Here is a 16,090-nt window from a genome sequence, read left to right as displayed (position 1 = left end):
GGGGCCTTGTACCATGGGCCTTGTGTTTGCACTAAAGGCATCTGGATTTGCAGACTGTAAATTCTATTTCACCCTCTGTCCAGCATTCTGTATCTTTGTGCCTGGTGAGGCCAACAAATTTCATGACCAGAAAGTTATCTGTGGGCCCTTTACATAGCTGTCTGAAAATACAAAAGAGGTGTATGGGTCCAAAGTCCTGCCTTTTGCTTTCAATTGTCCCCACATCCTGATGTAATATAAACTGGATAATTTAGTGTTGTGGAGCAAAGTTTGGGAAGGAGGTAGCAGCAATGGTTGTTGTTAAATGTTCTTGATTACGAGTGTCAAAGAGCATAGCCATGTCTCACCGATCATGAATGCCTCTGTAGTCTAAAAGTAGAAGTAATGGAGTTACAGTAGGCAAAGAGTCACTCAGATGCTGGGGTTTACCTCAGTGCTTACATGTTTTGATCATGTCTTTCTCAGTACCATATACATTCATCCTGGAATCATGCAGGGTTAAAGGAAGAGAAGAAGGGATTGTCTTGAGTTACATTCTGGTAACTGTCACTTGAGCTCTCATGTATGGTCTCAGTGCCCATAATATTCAGCCGCAAAATTCTGGGTTCTCTTGTCCCTCTGAGAAAATATGATGTTTAGAAGACCTGTAACTACAGGAAAATAAATACCTGAAGGCCCTGTGTTTCAGCTTCCCATGCATATCATTGCAACTCATCTTGATTGTCATCTTCCTCTGATGCATAAAATCACTCAGATTCTAAGACAAGCCCTATAAAAACAGAGGAGTGGAAACCGAAGGCATGTAATTGCTTTTCTTATGTTTTATGTGTTTCTTGCTCCTGAGTAGATAAGCTATTTCCCCCCTTGCCTTCCAACAGATGCTGGTACATTCAGCAACTGAGAGCTTGAAAGTAGGGAGACAAAACAGTAACCAGCTCTTCTCATAAAACCCGCCTGTAATTAAAGTCTGGGTTTATCATTGCAGCTGTCCAACAGCCATGTTCGAGGGTTATCGCTTGGAAATAAAAAGGTGTTTGGGGAATGCATCTGCACTGTGCATGTGCACAGGAGCCACAGAGGAGAGGGAACCCTCCTAATCAGTTTTGGTAAACTGCCCTTCTTCTCCTGCCCCCTTTAATTGTGCTTTTAATTCTGCAAAATTATAGTGCTAGATTGTCTCATTAGGAGGGAGAACAACATGATAACTATATAATTGATATGCTGGGCCCCCAAATATAAAGTGCTCTTATCTTAAATCTTTAATTACTGTAATTGCTTTGCCTTGTTTATTAGGAAATGAAGAAAAAATACTTAATAGTTATTAGCCGGTGGTCCCCCAGCTTACCATTTCTGTGCTCTTCAGTGCTTTTCAATCAGTTTGTCAGAAGGTCTCTTCTTTAAGCTTTGTCTTGATTCCTTAGAGGAGTGCACGATTCTTACCAGGTAGGTTAGGCTCTCATTGCTTTTGTACAGTTGTTCTCCTTTTCATTTTCCTGGGAGCTCTGATACACCCTGTGGGGGAAAAGCTAAAATAGCTGGGGCAAACAGGGGCCAGGCAGCACTCTTGATGAGTGCAGTAATAACAGGAAAAAAAAGAGCACGTAATTCAGTGCTTGGTGCCCAGGCAGGGAACACCTATTGCTCAAAGCCCTCAGCATTTCCAAGCATTTTGTCCCTTGCAAATGGGTCCCCCAGCCCTCCTGTCCCAAAGAGAGGGAGGACTGGCCATTTCCACCTGCTCAAGAGCAACGAATGGAACGCAACCTGACCCCACTCTCGCAGAGCCCTGCTGGCTCTGGCTCTGTTCCCAGTGTCATTAGCAGCCCAGGGACCAGGGTGGAAGGTGTGATGGGGCTGGCTCCAGAGACAGCAGCAGCATCATAAAGGCTAGACAGCTCGCAGACACGACAGCTGGGGCCCGGCAGAGACAGTGCCCCATCTGCTTTCTGTTTTTAATTCACCTGTTGTATCCTCCCCGATTGGTGATGGATTGGGCTGCGGTTTTATTGTCTCCCACTGAGAGGAAGAAATAGGTTAAACTGTGATAGTAGGAAAACAAGGTCAGGGCCTGAGCAAACCTGTGTTTTCCTCTTGTACCCCTGGATGGCCCTCATGGACGCCTGCATGCACTTAGCATTATAAACGCTTGCATTATTGCTTTGGACGTTGTTGCCTTTTCTTGTTTCTCCTATTCCCAATTTCCTTTATATTGACTGTTTCCTTCCATTGGTGGCACAAGGGAATGCTTTCTGCTACTTCGAGTTCCGGGTATTGGTGAAGGAAAGACTCTAGGGATTAGCATAGGAGTCGGAAGCTTAGTTTCTTGGGTAGTCCCTCACCCCAGCCTTTGACAGTGATTTCCTCTGTGATCTTAGCCAGTTGCCCATGGTGATGGCCTTCAGAGGAGGTCTGAGGCAGAGAAAACCTGCCTCATGATGTTCTTGCAGTCCTAGAAAGGAGCAGAGACCTGTAATTACCACTGAAGTTAGTGCATTTCAGTGCTCGCCATCTTAGTCCACAACCAAGTCCTTGCAAAACTGTGTCACTTTGCTGTCTTGCACGTCTGTAATAAAGTTAAGGAAACCAAGCTTCATGCTGAAGTGAGCTTGGCTCATCTACTTTGAAATCCAGGTGACCCAGTCTTAAAGGTGAATGTTTTCATCTCGTAGTGAGACCCCTTGAGTACTCTTTAGCAGGCTTTGCAGGGTGAGCTAAGTAGCCTTTGTGTTATGCCTCCTGTCTGGAAGACAGAGGGCTTAAAATCTTGTCTCATATAACCAGAGGCATCTGCTGAGCTTGGTACCGTAGCTTGATACCCAGACTATAAGCACTCAGCTCTGAAGATTAGTGGGACAGCATTGCAGAGGAAAATCCTTCTTCTTTTGATCAGGTTGTGGGGCCCTGAAAATCTTCCTCTTTCGCAACATTGCCTACATGCAACGGTTGCATTGCCCTTATTACTATGGTTCGGGTAAGTTGTACTGACTCCTGGTGAGAACGCTTGTCTGGCTATGAAAATAGTTTTTGCTGTTGGGGGAGAAGAATGGTATCCGTATAGGGCATTTCTATACCAATGACCTATGTCACCTGTATGGTTATTTTAGTCATACTAATACTGGCATAGCTGAACTCGTACAAGAGCTATGTAGAGCAGACTTCACTTAGAAACTTTGGCTTCATGAAGGCTTTTTCCTTTCTCGCAGACTGTTAACTAAGCTGCCTCTCTCCAGAAAGCTAAACTAAGAGTTCTGCCAGTCTGCTTTTTTGTTACCGCTCTCTGGTTTATCCTAGACACAAAATAAGCAATGCAGAGGAAGTTTGAGACTACACATTCCATTGCTCTGCAATCGTTTGGGGAGCACTAACTTCCTTATACTCATTGGGAGATTCCAACCGACATTGATAAATGCGTTACCTCAGGAACAGCCTGTCAGCTTTCTCACACTGAGGTTCAAACTGCCTTTAAGGATCTCCATTATGTTATCCCAAGAATCTCCAAACAGAGGAAAGCCAGTGTAGCCAGAGAGTAAGGTTCAGCTTTAACAGTAAGATCCTCACATGCTGTTGGATTTAAGCCCAGCATTGTCTTGTGAGTGCATAAATTTAATTTCTGTTTTAAAGACTGGCCTTTTTCATTAGTAGGGGAGGGGAGGGAAAGAGGAGAAATGTAATGATAGCATGTGAGATTTAACAGAGTAGGTTAGGAACTGCTCACGCACAGCTTTGTCTAAGTCCTCAGCAAAATGTGATGGCATGGCTCATAATAAAAGGCAGTGATGCTTAAGCACCTGTTTAAAATGGTGAAGGTTTTTGACCTGACCTGTCTCTGAAGGAGCCCTTACGGGATATCAGTAAACATGTACACGCAAATGGACGTCTGTGGCGAAAATGGCTTTGAAATTCTTTTATTAAAAAAAGAGGATTGGGACAAAAAGTAGGAGCAGATTGTACAACGAGAGCACACAACAGGCGGGGTTCCTTGCCAAATATTACTCTGAAATAAAAGCCATTTTGAGGAGAAATAACAAAAGTTGTCCTGTAATAGGGTGTCTGTGCAATGAGAAGCAGATTTCTGGAGAACCTCATACTGCCCTTAAGTCCTTCCTCCTTTTATTATGTCACTCCCCCCCACACCCCCGAATCTTCTCTGGCTGTGTCAGCAGTATGACCCCGGTGTCTAGCACCTGGCGTGGGATTAGCGTTATTTCAAACCAGAGGAGAGCATTTGAAATGAAGGTGCTTACTCGAGGAATGGTGGAACACTGTCTCCTTGCCTCTATTCACACACGAACATGGATAGAGTCCAGACAGGGGCAAGTTGCTCACCCCTGTCCCCCAGCATCCCTCACCTCGCAGACCAGCTTTACAGCATTCTCCTCACTCAGCGTCCATTTTCTAATAGCAAAATTACTGACCTCCACTAAGCCTTAATGGCTAGTGGCTGTCAGCCTTTCCACTGCCTGCCTTTCTAAGTGGAAAGCTATTTCTTACATCCCATAAGGCTGCTGTTCTTTGACTCCCTAATTGATTGAAGATCAAACCCAAGCACCCCCCATTTTATTTGTCACATGCACCTGCTTGTAATTCAGAGCCATGAGGCCCCAGTGCCTTCTCAGCTGATGTGAAATGTACACAACGCTGCCTTTGCCTTCCTTCTTTTGCTTGGCCTCTCCCTGCAGTGCTCCCAAACAGTCCACCCTGGTGCTGCCCTGGGACGAGAGCTGCGTGACATCCTCCTTCCCGCTGGAGCTCGGTTTCATGGCAGGATATGCCACACAACACTGCTTTTTTTACCTGCTGCCGAAGCCAGAGCATGTCTGGGGTCTGGGCTAAGCTGACAAGGCTCTTCCAGGCAGCATACAACTGAAGAGGGACTAGACACATGACAGAGCAGTGCTCTGGGCTCCAACCGTGAATCAGGCTCTTAGATTAGATTCGACAGCCCTTCTTCTAATTGCCACGACTCAAGAGAAGGAGGGAGGCAGGGCCCCTCTTGTGGCTGGAGAAATATTTTGCTGCTTTATGACACTTTTCTTTCGCACTGGTTATTTTCTGTCAGTCCCTTCTTCCTTCCTCTGCAACCCTTTATTTTCTCTTCTCCTTTCTCTTTCCTCCCTCCTTCCCCCTTTTTCTCTGAACCATGCACCACTTAATAACAGTCACTGTATTCAATAAATATATTAAAGATCCCTCTGGGAAGCAAAGGCTGGACTTGGTCCAGAATGCCAGGAAGCTTGTCATTGACCTAATGAGGACATATATTTAAGGGGGGGGAGAGAGGGAGAGAGGGAGAGGGAGAGAGGGAGAAAATGGCTACTTACTTCTCAGGGATGCTGCAGGATAAAATTTAATAAACAGCAAGAAATCCCTTCTTGCCCAGGAAGGACATACGAGACCAGAAAGAAAGGTGGATTTTGAGAATGAAAGCAAGTGAAATTTTGACCCATAAGTACTCTTGGCTGCTCTCTGTATCTCCTTGTATCAGTTCCATGGTGGAGAATAACCCAGATGCCCCAAGTCCAAGTCTCAGTCTTGCTGTAATCTTCAGGCCATTCTTCCAGCCATCATGTATGAGGTTTCCTGGAGGAGCCTACCCCTTTTCATTGCCTGCACAAGCTGCTTAACGTTGACTGCCTGAAAATAGCGTGACATGGATATAGGGAGACTGTGGAAGCTGAGACGGTGATACGTGCGAAGAGCAGGGAGGAGAGAGGAGCTAGCTCTGACCATCCAACCAAGCAGCCTGCTTAATAATGGCACCTGCAAATACACCTTCCCAAACTGCTTACCCGCAGAATTGTGATTTGTGTTGCATAGGCCTCACTGTGTGCCGAAGTGCTCTGTGTTTCCATGCAAGGTGGTGGTACCTAGGGCCTGACCCAGGGCACACTGAATTCCCAGTGACCATGGTGGTGTTGGGCTGTGCCAGTTGAATGGAAGTCCTTAATTCACCCTTTCACCAACACCGTCCCTTCAGTGCAGTCTTCTAAACCAGAGGATGTGGGGAAACCTTGTCAATATTTTTCTCTTCTCTGTGGCCTTGCCTGTGCTAGAAAATTGAAAGGTACAGACAAACTCCATCCAAAGGAAGTGTTGGTCTTATAATTAAATGGGAGTAGAAAGGGACAGTTGTGGGTAAGAGATGGGGCTGTGACGGGTTCTCCTTCTGGCAGTAATGACCTGCTCCTGTAGCTGGATGCTGCCCAGTACCTCCACACTTACATGGCATGTGTATTGGTTACTGCAGCGTGCACCTGGGACAGTGGAGCGAGCCAAAGGGAGCAGCAGAAAGCAAGTTGGCCACGGTGCGGAAGCTCAGCTGCAGAACGAGGTTGTTACTGTCCCTGGAGTGACAAGACGTTAGGGGGATGACTGACTCACTCTCTTGGCCTCTTCCATGGTTGCCACTCTGGTGTTGAAAGCTTGCAGGGACCACTAGGGTAAAAAAGAAATGACAGGGAAGGAAAGAAACAACTTAAAAATTAAAAGCTATCCCAGCTGCTCTCCATTATTTTGCCAGCTCTGTCACTTTCTTTTCTGGGCTGGATTCTCATTCCAGTACAGGCTCCAGAGATGCCTTGAATAGCCTCAGTCCTTCCTGTTGGGTTTTTTTTTGGTTCACATACATATATAAGCAATTTTATTCTTTGCACAAACCAAACCCTGACATTCTCGTCCCTCCTTGCTGAAGTGCCTGATGCAGCAGTTTGTTAATTCCCCCAGCTTCCATACCCCTCAGACTGCTCTCCCCTCTTCCGAAGCCGTGCAGGGAGCCTGTCTCTTTCTGCTGCTGTGGGCCCCATCTGGTCATTTTTACTGAACACTTTCTAACTGATCACACTGTGTCTGAGACCTTGGGTGGGTGAGGAGGTGGGAGAGACAGTAGCAGCTGTGGTACCTTTGCTTGCCTGGCTATGGTTTTTATTTTTTCCCCCTCCTTTTCTGTTATTAATTTGTAAAAGACTGGCTGCTGCTCACCACTCTTTGTACAACCCAAGGACAGGCTTGTGTAGCTGATAGTTTGCAAATTATTAGTAATTTGATTTCAATTGGATGAATAACCTGTTAAAGCAAGACGTATATTAGCCTCAGAAATCTAATAGGTGGTAACGGCATAGAGATGTGGAATGAGTGCTTGGTTCTGCTCCCTATCCCCCCCCCTCCCCCGCAAAAAAAGATAATTAGAACTTAATTTCATTCTCACCTATTCATTTGTCTAAATATGGGTGTTTAATTATCCATCTCGGCAGATAGATGTTTCTGCCTCTATGTGGATCTGAGCTATTCCTTTGGTATGAGGTTTTCCCTCCCCCTTACTTATAACTCTCTGATGAGGTGTTCTTACACTTTGAAGTTTAGCTGTGCTAAGTCTCATTATGAGACATGCCTTCGCCTGACACTCAGGATCCCTATCTGCAGTCTGCCCATGGCAGTAGCTGTGACGGACCATAAGTTACATTTTATGGAAGGCTGAGAGTTTACCTTAGAGACTGAACCCCAAGTAGAGAGCCGGGAGCCCAGGCAAGCTCCTGCTCTGATGTCAGTTCCCTTTGCTGCCCGAACAGATCATTTCACCCTCCGGCCTTGTGCCCCCTTTGGCAGTGCCACGGCTGGGAGGTACCTGCCTACCTGCTTCCTTGGCATTTGGGTGGGATGTGGACCTTCCCGTTATGGTACAGGTTGTGCAGTCCCAGGATCTGAGTCGGAGAGCTGGAAGAGATGACAGTTCCAGGTGTGGATGGGAGCTTTTAAATGAGATATATTAGCCGCATGGGTAAAAGGAACGTTGCAGCCCTGCTTTGAGAGTCCAGTGTGAAAAACACTTTTTACCTGCCAGGTGGTGTTACAATAGATGGATGTTTACTACGTGTTGTGAGCTCCAGAGCTGAGCATCTATGGAAAGGAGAGGCACGTAGTTAGCTGAATTTTAGGGTGAGACAGAATGGTTGGTGGTATGGCAGAATGGGATGCTCTGTTGCTGCGCATCTTTGTGTGCCAGCTACACAGGCTCTGTGAGAGCCGTATGGCGCACACACGGGGGTGTAATGGGAGCACATATGTAGTCCAAAGCGGACTATGGCCCCCTGTTAGGCTCTGAACACTGCTTGGAGGAAATGCACGTTGCCTTCAGAGGCCCAATAGGGCACGTTACCTTAAACACAGGTTTTCTGAATTGAAATTTTTTCATTAGGAAAGGGATCGTGGCGTTTTTAATCAGACAAACGTGGCATTTAATCTACATATAGCTCAGGGCCAAACCCTTTCGGTTTTTTTGAGGGCACTGAAGAACGTTTTATGGACAGAGAAACAGGAGAAGAACAAGGTTCTTTTTCAGACTTGCAGTTTGATTTCCAGCTGGTCCCACAGAGTTCATTACTGTGCAGTGTTTGGAGCTCTCCCTACTTCCACTGTGCAGCTGCCAGGGTCTGATTTGCACAGTGTAAGGTGCTGAGCTGCAATTAAAGGGGTTTATGAAGGTTTTGTGTATGTAGGAAATCTAGTATTCTAGGGAGTAGTGCGAAATCAGTCTTAACACCCTTCACCAATTCCACTCTCTTGTGAGCAGGCCAGACCCATCTGGGCCTGTTAGGGCCATAAGGGCTTTGGCTGGCTTGAATTTGCTTTGAACTTTGGATTCAGATCAGCTTACCTGGAAAGTCCAAATGTGTCCGAGAGTTTGACCAAACTTCGGTTCATGGAAATTTTACTCGATGCCCCGGTTTGGCCTGTCCTTTCCAGAAAGTTTTCAAACAGTGTCTGAATTTTCACTTTGAAGAACAACTGTTATTGCTATAAGCTCAGTAACTGGGAAGTGCCTATTCCATTTCTATTTGCAAATAAAATGTCAGGAAGATGGAAAGCTGGGATAGGTTTTCTAAACTGTTACATATGAGGAAGAAGAAGAATAGGAAAAACTAGGTATATGTGGAAGAACTACTAAGTACAATTCTGAGCATAGCTTTATTGGTGGAAGTTAATATCTACTAAAATCTAACCATCCCCTAAAAGAACTACTCGCCCCTAAAAGAACTACTCAGAGAGCAACCAGACTCCCTTTCTGAGCCAGACTTGCAGGAAGAGCACAAAAGGTATGCTATCACATTAGTAAAACTTGCAGCAGCGTCATGTCTTGGATGTGAAATTATTTCCGTGCTAAGAGTTGTTTTCAGTTGATTTCTGAACTAGGCTGAAGCAGGGACATCCATTCAGGAAAGCACTTAAACAGACACTCAAACCTGAGTTAAGTCCCATTGACTTCACTGGTCATGCTTAAGTGTTTTCTGGCCCAATTCAAAGCACATTCAAATTGGAAGAAAGGCTCTCTTTTACTTCAGCAGGTTTTAGATTAGGCTTCTTCTGCAGTCAGATGGTCTTCGGCGGCACACTGTTGCTTTTTCTAGTGGAGGACACAGGCAGGAGTGCTGTAGGGATACACAAAATGCACAAAAGTGCCTTTGGCCTCTGCTGCTTGTGATAGTTGCAGCCACTTCTGTTTAATGCTTTTGGGAACCTCTATCTGCAGGAGCTGATTGATAAGCACAGCCAGGAACCAGCATGTTCACTGGCAGATGCTGAGAGACGTGGGAGTGGGTTTGTGCAAGGATACAGGCTTGCTTGCCAGTTTGGTCTCAAATGGCTGGGGTTCTCATCAATCATGTTGACGTGGAGAAACAGTGGTGGTCACAGACCTCCTCTGGGTGGCGGGGGAGATCAGTGCTCCCTGGTATCGAGTGGAGACACCAGACCACAGAAGGTCAAGCATCTGCCTTAGCCCTCTGGGTTGGTGTAGATGCTGTCTAGTAGCTAGGGGAAAAAAAAAGGCAACGAAAAACCAACCCCGTTGGCTGCTCTGTCTTAATTTAGGTTATTGTTAATCTAGAATCCACTATTCCTGCTTGTCAGCAGGCAGAGTGACAGAATATGTGAATTAATTTCCGAGGTGGGAAATTGCTAATAATTTATTTACAGCTTGGGGCGGGTGTGGAGGAGGGAATACAGTACAGACATATTTGGGTTTTCTTCATAAAATGTCAATGCTTAGCTCTTTCTGCTTCCTCTGAACATGACCCATTACTTGAGATAACATCCTGCAGTCCCTACACCTATTAGGGAGACTGCATGCAGCAAGGAGACGTTCTCTCACCGCTGTACAGCTCACCTGCAGGGCTCTTATTTACAGCAGTAAGTCCTGCTGTGGACGCTCAGGACTGCCATGTGCGTGCAGTGTGGCTTGTCACAGCACCCCACAGCTCAGAAGGTGGCGGTCGTTGTGGTTGAAAGCTAGGGAGAGGGAGTTTGAGAGGACCACGGGTGGGTTGTCATGATGCAGCAGATCTTTTAAGTGGCAAGAGATGCAGCGTTCAGCATGTGCCATTGACCTCTCTGTTTGTTTGTTAACAGGATACACACCCACTGGGATTTAAACATCTCCTTCCGAGAGACCTCTTGCAGGTACCATTTTGGGGCACCCTCTTTGTATGGTAGGCTAAGAGTTTATGATATGTTACTGGCGTATGGATGCTGTTAGATGTAAATGAACATTTCTAACTGTCAGTGCTGTGGGTTTTTTTCTTCCTCCTTTGTTCCTCTTTCTCCCCTTACCACATATCCTTCCTTTTGTTTTTATTTTGGGGAAAGTTGTCTGTGGGGGGAAACAGTCTCTTTTATGTTGGAAGAGAGAATGGATTAGACTTGTAAAGAAAGCCCATTATTGGTTTTGGTATGTTTACTCTGGTGCCTTTTTGGAAGAATGGAAGGTTGGGGTGGCCCAGGTCTATTTCCTGACATGAGAGACATGGGAGTCTGCATCTCATTTGCAAAAGTGATCCTTTGCACAAAAGACTAATTGAAGGCCAAACTGACTGATGCTCCTGGATTGCTCAGGAGTTGCAGTGTTGTGCTGAGACAACTTAAAGAAGTGCTACCTTATAAGGTGGGCCTGTGACTGCAAATGACAAGAATCACTGGATGACAGATGCTTTAGATAATACGATACCGCTGAGACACCCTGGTCCTGCAAAAACTTAGGCATGTAGGAGTCCGACTGCAGTGTCGAAGTATGAACTATTGGAGCCAATAGGACTCTGCATTTTGCAATGTGAAGTACGAACGGGTTGAGCTACGGCTGCAAAAGTGCAATGTGAGAGTATTTACAAGTCAGCTTGGGAAAAAGTTGACATTAAAAAAATGACAAGTGTTTTACAAAGCATAAATAAAAGAAGTGACATAGAAGTCTGAATTGTGAGAAGAGAAGGATTGCCGAACCAGTCTGATATATTGCTTTTAAAGTCTGGTTTCCTGTAGTAACAGATACGCTAAGAAGGTGGAAATTCATAAATTGAAGATACCCAGTTACAAACATGAATATTTCTTTGTGACCTCTGGGTCAGCTGATACCATGAGCATAGTGCATTTTCTTTATGTGTTGCTAGTAGTCATAAACTTTTCTAATCCTTTAAAAATATAGCTGCAGAAATTTGCCTCTGCACTAGAAAAAGAAAACTGGAATTTTGAAATTTCTCTTTTATACTGAATTGCCACATCAGAGTGAAATAGTTGAGCCTGGCAGGTACCGCTTGTTTTCTAGAACAAGAAAAATTAATCTGTGTAGCTGTGAAACTTCTTGGAGAACGTAGAACAGAAGGAGGTAGATAGGGTACAGAACAGTCCAGAATTTGGTTCTGTATGTGTTTCATACATATGTGGATACTGTAGAAATCAGGATCTGGTCCATTGGATCTGCTTGCTTTGCAGTCCACTAATAACTTTTTTGTTTTGCTAAAAGTAGTTTCTGATGCTTTGCGTAAACTTCTTGTTCAGTTGGAGATTTAAAAACAGTAGGAAAATAGTATTATTGCTACCACCACCACCACTACTACTACTACTACTATTACTTGTGGAAGTGCCCACTGCATGCTAGACACCTCACAAGCATTTAAGAAATTATTCATACTCTGTAGAGATCAGATTGTCTAGACCTGTGAATATTGCAGCTGATGTGGGCATTTCTGTTATATCTGCAAGCCTCAGAATGTTTCGCAAATGTAAGCATCAGTGACAGGAGCAGAGAGTATTAGAAATTACTTCCATCTCCATCACATGCCCTTCAAATGCAGTGCTAACAAGTTCTGCCCCTGTTCTGTGTGCTCTCCCCCAAAAATGTGGCAAAAGAGTGAAAGTGGGCAGCGGAGAAGTGAAGGACAAATAGTCTCTGTCATTTTAACCCATTCACACATACCCACTGCCTCTCTCCCCCAACCTGAGGACAATTTGGACTGTTCTGTTGGCAACGTTGGTGTGTGAAGGTTATAGCCTAAACCGTCCACCTGGAGAGACAAGTCCATCTAAATTTAATTGAGTACTGGAGTATGAATTAAGTCTTGGCACCCCCATGAGGCAGCGGGAAGTGAAGGGTGGGAAATCTGTACTGATTCATACTCCGTTAGGGAACAAGTGAGGGCAGAGGTATTCATTGGTATTTAAGTAAGCACAGACTTTGGCCGTGAAGCATAAACCCCCATAATTCCTAAAATTTACAATGTTAAGAATACAAAACCCCACCCTGATCAGTAAGCTTCTGGAAGCCAGTCTAGAAGGCACATCTCACCCAGCACTCCTATAAAAAACAGCTGAAGTTTTTTGTGTGGCAGCCTTTAGAATAAAATCCCTGGTTTGTCACTGTAAGGTTTTGGGACTCTAAAATACAAAAGAATGGATTCCTTCCAGGCAGACCCTTTCATGATAAATTTCAGCCTAGAGCAGAGTTTTATGGCTCAGTTATAAACTCCTAAAAGGCAGAAGTTTGTAATGGAAGTGCTGACACAAGCCTTAATTAATAGCCATGTGAACAACGATTCTGCACAATGGCAACTAAGGGTGCAGACCCCTTTGGCAATTAGAATCCCTGTCTTAAAAAAAAAAATAAATTCTGAACTTGCAATGCATAGAATAAAATAATGGTCTGATTTTTATGTCAACAAGTACACTTCTTGGGCTTCCTCAGCTTAACTGTTTGTTCCCTTCGGTTTAGCTCTCTCCTGGCAGAAACATGGTGGTTCCTCTTGGGAACAGAAGTTTTGCTTTTGCAGATTAAATGGTTAGTCCAACTATCAAAAGTTGTGCCCATCCAGCTAGTTCAGAAGAAACCAACGCGTGTTATGCTGTGTGGCAAAGAAAGTAATTTGTGTGGTTATGTGTCGGTACAGATAAAGGTTGTATGTATTTAAGTGACCAAAATTGCCACACGGTTCTGTAAAAGATCTGGCAGATCTAAAATACCTCATGGGGTGGCAGAAAGGTTTAGCTGACCTTTCTTCTCAGTGACCTGCATAATTTGGCACATGGGAGCTACACAGGTCATCCCAAACCCATGCCAGGAAATCGTTACGATGCACCACACCTGCCTGAATGCACACAGTCACCATGCTACTTTAAATCAAGCAGGTCTGAGAACTGCCATCTTAATTTACCTGCCTCTTTGTCATAAGTTTGTCTTTGATCTTCCTTTCCAAGTTGTCAGAGGGTACCTGGATTCACTGGATTTAGCTACCTTAGAACTGCTGTCTGCATTGCCCTGGATAAAAAGACATTTAATTGGGTACAAATCATTGTATATGCAGAGAACCAAAAGCTCGAGATAGGGCAATTGTCCTGAAAGGGGAGATTAGGATCTCTCCTTGTCTTGCCAGGTGCTTTGCTCCCTTCCCTTGTAAGCTTTGAAGTTAATACAGGTTTGAGGTTTTGTTTACAGCTAGTCTTCCTTTAAAATTGCCTTTTTAAGGTAGAATTCCCTTGCATGGACATATTGTTCCTGGAATAATTAGCTGAAATGTGTTGAAGTTGTTCAGTAAGTGATGCACTTCTCCTTTTATTTCAAGACAAGCCTGTCAAATTTTGGAATAGTAAACACAAGGTTAAAGCCTGGTCTCGGCCACAAGATGCCTAGACTCTGCTCCCACTGATTTCAGTGTGGGTCACAGTTGCTCAGCACCACAGGCAGGATTACCTTTCTGAGGTTGAGGCATCTCATGAAAATAAATTGTGGAATAAAAAGGAGTTCCAGGGAGGAAAAGGATTTTCCTTCTATTTGTTGCCACTTGATGTCTTGAGGGAACTGCAGGGAGGTGAGTGAGAAATAGATAAGAGGCTGTGCATGTTAATACCATGCAGTGATGCAGCTCAGGGTGGAATAAACATTTTGCCCACCTTCGAATTTCAAGACACTGTCAGTGCAATTAAGCCATCCCTGTTTCCAAGGAAGTTGAGTTGTTTACTGTTGCCCTTGTTAAAGACGGCTTGACTGGTAGGAAGGAAGATGGTGTGTAATTTGGTTAAAGCTGCATACAAAGACAAGGAGCATAGCAGAGAATTGAGCTAGGCATCTCGATGTTCAGCCGCATGTTTTAGCTTTTGGCTGCATGGTAAGCAAACTCTGAAAGAATATCCGAGGCAGCATTTCTGTCTTCGAAGTCCTGCGCGGGTGCAGGCATAAAACAGCGACAAAGGAGGGAGGCAGGAGCATGCAAGAGAGTCTCTTCACTGCCATATGAACAAAAACCCACTTGAGGAGACACTCCAAGCTTACTGGGCCTGCCAGGGGATAATTTTATCCAGGTATATGCCACATGAAGGCTGCATAAGAGGAGGGAAGAGAAACAAAGGCATCATTTTCTCAGAGCAAATAAAATGCATTTAACAACCACCATTTAAACAAAGATTACAGTGGTGTGTAACCAGCCTTTCTGGATGGGCACGAACCATATTAGAATGTATTTTAGACAGACAGACATTTGGCCAAGAGCCTGTGTATCCGTGTGCATGTGTACGTGTATGTTTAAATCTGACGATAACATACTTAGTGGGCCTTTCCACATTGATTTAACCCTGGCAGAAACCCTTAACTCAGCCAGAGCTCAGTTTAAGCAGCAGTGCTTAAACTGGATCCTTACATGTACATGTTTGGTCTAGGTGGTACAGCTGCACGCTTTTTAGAAAACTGTATTTAAGGAGGAATGGAACAGGTTAGTCAATAAGGAAGAGGACATTAAACGAATCAGGCCAACTGGAAGAAGCAGATGAAAAATACATGGGAAATGGGACAGGAGAAGCGAACTGAAGGGAAATTCACTGATTTAGCTCATTCCTTTGGAAAGGTACACAGGGAGAGAAGAGGAAAGCAGGAGAGGAGAATTGAAAAGTAGATAGTTCTGAACGTGTCAAGGCTGATCCTGACTCAGCAGAAAGTATTGCTGTGTGATGCAAGTAACGTTGTGAAGTGCCAGAGGATTCTGCTGCTCTGCCCTTTAAGGATTGATATAGGATGGCTTCTGGGCTGTCTATTTATTTATTTATTTATTTATTTATTTTTCCTAGTAAGATTTGCCTTTTAATCTAGGAGACTTGAAGTAGGTACTAAAAGGTCACAAGAAGTTTTTAGCAGCTGGAAGCTAGATGTGACCCCTTAATACCCTGCAGTCTTTAGCATCTGCTGCTAAAAGAGCTGGTATTTGTCAGATAAGCGCCTTTAAGTTACAGCAGAAAAATCAGACAGTGGCAGAGGGACAAGAGTGCCTTCAAATGGGGACCTGCCTTCACCCTTCCATGTCAGTCACTGATTCCTGCCTCGACACCAACGGACAGCAGGGCTGAAGCAGTAGCCCCAGTCGAAAAAGCTGATAGTAAGCTGAACTAAACAGAATGAGTCAGATTTTGCCCATCTGATTTAAGTCAGGGCAGAGAAGGCTGATGAGATACCAACTGTATGTAGACTTACAGAGCTTGTTTCCGTAACTTGTGATGACTTTGGAGGACAACGGTGAAGCTGACTCTTGACTGTATGCTTTAGAAAGCTTAGAAAGATCCCAGTGAAATACCACAGAATATATTAACCATGACTTCTGGATTGGTATGGGGAGGACCCTTACTTAACATGAGGCTGAATTCGGCCCTTCCAGATTATTTCTGCTGTGGCTTTGGGACATAGACTGCATAAGGAAACGTTTTAATCCTTATCTTGGTGGACTATACAAAGAGCTCTCACCTTTCTAAGTGTTAAAGCTGTGAACCAGGACGTGCTTCCTGAAGGCAAAGC

The 16,090-nt window shown here is 44.6% G+C and overlaps 1 protein-coding gene across 8 annotated transcripts in view; it reads left to right on the top strand.

Moving 5' to 3' along the window:
- The window catches only part of SAMD11 (sterile alpha motif domain containing 11), a 124,739-nt gene that overhangs the window by 37,228 nt on the left and 71,421 nt on the right, over positions 1 to 16,090 (top strand). For 7 of the 8 annotated variants that reach the window (XM_030018579.2, XM_030018580.2, XM_041124635.1 and 4 more), the window contains exon 4: positions 10,402 to 10,452. The exons of the other annotated variant lie outside the window; for it this stretch is intronic. In XM_030018579.2, the coding sequence (XP_029874439.2) occupies positions 10,402 to 10,452 (51 nt within the window). The remainder of the gene's footprint in view (positions 1 to 10,401; positions 10,453 to 16,090) is intronic. 8 annotated transcript variants of the gene reach the window in all.

This window comes from Aquila chrysaetos, chromosome 6, assembly GCF_900496995.4.
Source record: "Aquila chrysaetos chrysaetos chromosome 6, bAquChr1.4, whole genome shotgun sequence".
NCBI classification, from domain to species: domain Eukaryota; kingdom Metazoa; phylum Chordata; class Aves; order Accipitriformes; family Accipitridae; genus Aquila; species Aquila chrysaetos.
This window is presented reverse-complemented; position numbering and strand designations above follow the sequence as displayed.